The sequence below is a fragment of the Meriones unguiculatus genome, chromosome 7 (genome assembly GCF_030254825.1).
Source record: "Meriones unguiculatus strain TT.TT164.6M chromosome 7, Bangor_MerUng_6.1, whole genome shotgun sequence".
NCBI lineage: Eukaryota > Metazoa > Chordata > Mammalia > Rodentia > Muridae > Meriones > Meriones unguiculatus.
Genome location: NC_083355.1, coordinates 108,270,401 through 108,273,687, shown reverse-complemented (window position 1 = coordinate 108,273,687; position 3,287 = coordinate 108,270,401). Strand labels below are relative to the sequence as shown.

At 46.4% G+C, this 3,287-nt stretch overlaps 1 protein-coding gene across 1 annotated transcript; it reads right to left on the bottom strand.

Annotated features, from left to right (window-relative positions):
* Window positions 1–460: 460 nt before the first annotated feature.
* On the bottom strand, window positions 461–1,416 carry LOC110562020 (cytochrome c oxidase subunit 8C, mitochondrial). Its single transcript, XM_021658664.1, has 2 exons — window positions 1,300–1,416; window positions 461–553 (listed from the first exon to the last, which is right to left on the bottom strand). Exons 1-2 carry the CDS (start codon window positions 1,414–1,416, stop codon window positions 461–463), a joined length of 210 nt encoding a protein of 69 aa, XP_021514339.1.
* Between the last annotated feature and the right edge of the window lie 1,871 nt (window positions 1,417–3,287).

Genomic DNA, 3,287 nt, shown 5'->3' with positions numbered 1-3,287 from the left:
ATTCAAACCACCACAACCTTAATGCCTATTTAATCTCTCACAGTTGTTGTTACATTCAACCATTCACAACCATGGAATACTTGATGTCCCTCAGAACCAAAAACTGCAAGCTTTCATAGCAATTCTCAATTGATTTTTTTTTTCTCATTGTAATTGTCATTAGTAAACCTCTGTCAGCTTAAATGACGTTCAGAAAACAATTTAAAGACTGAGACCTTGGGTTGGACCATAGCATTTCAAGACCAAAAAAAAAAAAAAAAAAGTAAGAAAGGCAACAATGCCAAGCTTAAGAAGGGTTTCCATTTTATTTAACACTGAAGCAGATTATTTTTGCCGTCCACATAACGCACGGTCTGAAGGACAAAACCCCAGACATGCGGACTTTTTCTCATTTAAAGGAGCCACGACTTTTTTCTGAGAGCATTTTGGAGTGGAGGTGCTGTGCCACAACATCTTGCATCTACTCTCTTTTGAAACGGCTCAGATTGGTTAGCACGTACGCCATCGGGCTGAAAAAGGCCGTGAAGAACACCACCATTCCAACAGCCGATTCCTGGGAAAGAAAAGTGATCCTGATGAGCATGGCTGCCTCAACCAGTTCACTGCCTAACAAAGCGGCCTACAGACGGAGGTGCATGGAGTTTGGCGAGAGAACGCCAGCCTGGCAGGCTTTCATGCACAAAACTCTGGGTGCGCTTCCCACTCCTCCCACCCACAGCTAAAGATCTTTCCCAAAGGCCGGAGCTGTTAAAAACCATCCACTGCTCATGCAGGGAGAACCTAAACTTGGTTCCCAGAACCCACGTCGGGCAGGTCATCATCAAGTGTAGCCCCAGATCCAACACCTCTGGCCTCTTCAGACACCTGCACTCACACGTACCTGTGTACAAAAGCGGCCTGTGAAATTAAGTCACGAGAAGTAGTCTGTGACATTAGTCGCATGACCGTCAAAAGAAAGGGATCATCATGGCAGCGTATTCATTCACACTCAACCCAACCCAATTTTCGGAAAACTCAAGTTTTCTTTCAATAGTTGCCAACTTCTGACCTCCGGATTCAGGAAACTCAAAAGCTGTCCAGCATCTCCACCGTTTTGTTTTCCGTTTTGGTTTGGTTTAGAGAAAATGCTTAAACCAAGGCCCCAGCGCCTCCGTGCCCAGGAAGGAAAGCCGGGTCCTACCCGGAACTCACTCTCGCCCTGAGCCCCCATCCAAAGTGACCCCACAACCGACGCCACACGCAAAATCACGCTCCCACCTCCCCACCCACTCGGACGCCATTACGTGGGTTCTGTCTCACCGTGGGCGACAGGTCTCGGTTGTTTGTTTTTTCTGAGTGGGTGAGGCGACAGCCAGTCTTCGAGAACAGGGTGGTGCGGTGGCGGAGGGAAGGGCAGAGCAGCAGCAGACGAGACATCGCAGGTCAGAAGAGGACCACTGAGGCGCAGCAGACCGGATGCCACAAGCGCGGGAGTCGAAGAGCCGTTTGGTCCAGCGTGCTGGAGAAAATGGCGGGCAGCTGGTCGGAGCATGCGCACCGCCCACACAGGCCCTTCGGATGGAACTGTGCTCTTAACTCCCACCCTGGCCCCAGGGGTACAGTGTCACTCGGGGCTCCCTACCTGCTCCTGCCCTTGTCCCCCTACAAGTCCAGCTTTCTGTCCTCTTGCAAACTTTTTGCCAAACTCTGTTCAGCTCCAAAGCCACACTCAGGATCTTCTGATTTTCTTCTCCTAGCTTAAGGTAAGGGACTTATTGGCTACCACCATCTGAAAGTATTGCTCAATATCCCATTGCTTGGCATCAATGGCAGATATCATACCTCTTTTACAGTGCTCTGTAATGGGAATTAAATTTTCTAAAGATTGTCTTCCTGGGATTTTTTTTTTTTTAAGCTTCTTTTACTATTTCTTTTTGTGCTCCTGAGGCTCATTCTCCGGGCTCCGTGCATATTACAACAGCGCTTTACCACTGAACTAAATCATTATAAATTTATCCTTTTTATAAACAAGAACTGAATAAATATGTTTATATTTTAGCTTTGTTTTATTTGGTTCTAACTCTTCTTCCCTACCTGAAAGATAATTCTTAACAATGAAAACAAAGAAAAGTCATGTGTGGTGGACCACACCTGTAATTCCAGCATTGGTGGATTGAGGGGGACTGGAAGGTCAAGGCCAGGCTGGGTTACTTGAAGAGTTGGAGACCAACCTGAGCTATGTGAGACCCTGTGGCAAGGAAGGAAGGAAGGGGAAGGAGAGAGAAGGGACAGAGGGAGGAAGGAGAACAAAAGAACTAAGACAGGAAGGAGAGTTAAAAGTAAGGACAGTTTTTTTAAGCAGAGCAATGGTGGCATACACCTTCAATCTCAGCACTCAGGAGGCACAAGCAGGTAGATCTCTGAGTTCAAGGCCAGTCTGGTCTACAGATCAAGTTTCAGGTCAGCCAAGGATACACAGGAAAACCCTCTCTCAAGAACACACACACACACACACACACACACACACACACGTTTATACTCTGATGTTGATGATGTTAAAATTATTCATGATACAGAGGATCTGGATCTAAAACAGGATGGGAAAATCACTAACCACTAAATTTGTATCCCTTGAAGAAAAAAATATACATTGTAAGTTTTGAAACGGAATATCATAAATATTTTTGAGAGACTATTGTATAAGTAACTTCTGGGATAATAAATGATTTTTGGGGGGAATAGAAAGTGTATTGTCCCATGCCATATACTTTAAGGAGCAGATTGGAACTATAATTAGGCACATGGGTATGTTAAAATCATATCAGGAAAACCAGGCCAAATAACTTAGCGGACACAGCAGACCAAAGACAGGGTATAATTCCCTCGTCTGGACTTCATAAAGGTGCAAACATCTGGTTCTGAGATGGTGATGGTGCCACCACCCTGTCACGTGACCACCAGGGTGTGGCAAGGAACTGACAAGAAGAGAGCTATTTCAGAGACTTCAGCTGCACTTGGTCCTCACTGTGGATAAGGCTACCTACCAGCTTCCCCTCCTCCAAGGTTCCCTTTGCCCAGCCATTCATCTGGAGCCGGTCCTGCCCTTTCATCTCTGTAGCTCAACTTTGACCCCTCAGCCACAACAGCTGCTCCGGGTTGGTTTGATTAGTTAACCCCCTCCCACACTTGCACCTTGTGCATGTGAATGCACATGTATACACACAGACACACACACACACACACACACACACACAAACACACACACACTCATACACACACTCTCATATACCGGAGGGATTGGAGGTGTT

What these genes read in the sequence shown, in the direction of transcription:
- LOC110562020 (XM_021658664.1), bottom strand. Translation starts at nt 1,416, where the DNA reads ATGTCTCGTCTGCTGCTGCTCTGCCCTTCCCTCCGCCACCGCACCACC. An exon ending in ACCGAGACCTGTCGCCCACG is followed by an intron (nt 554 to 1,299) that starts GTGAGACAGAAC and finishes TTTCTTTCCCAG; the next exon opens with GAATCGGCTGTTGGAATGGT.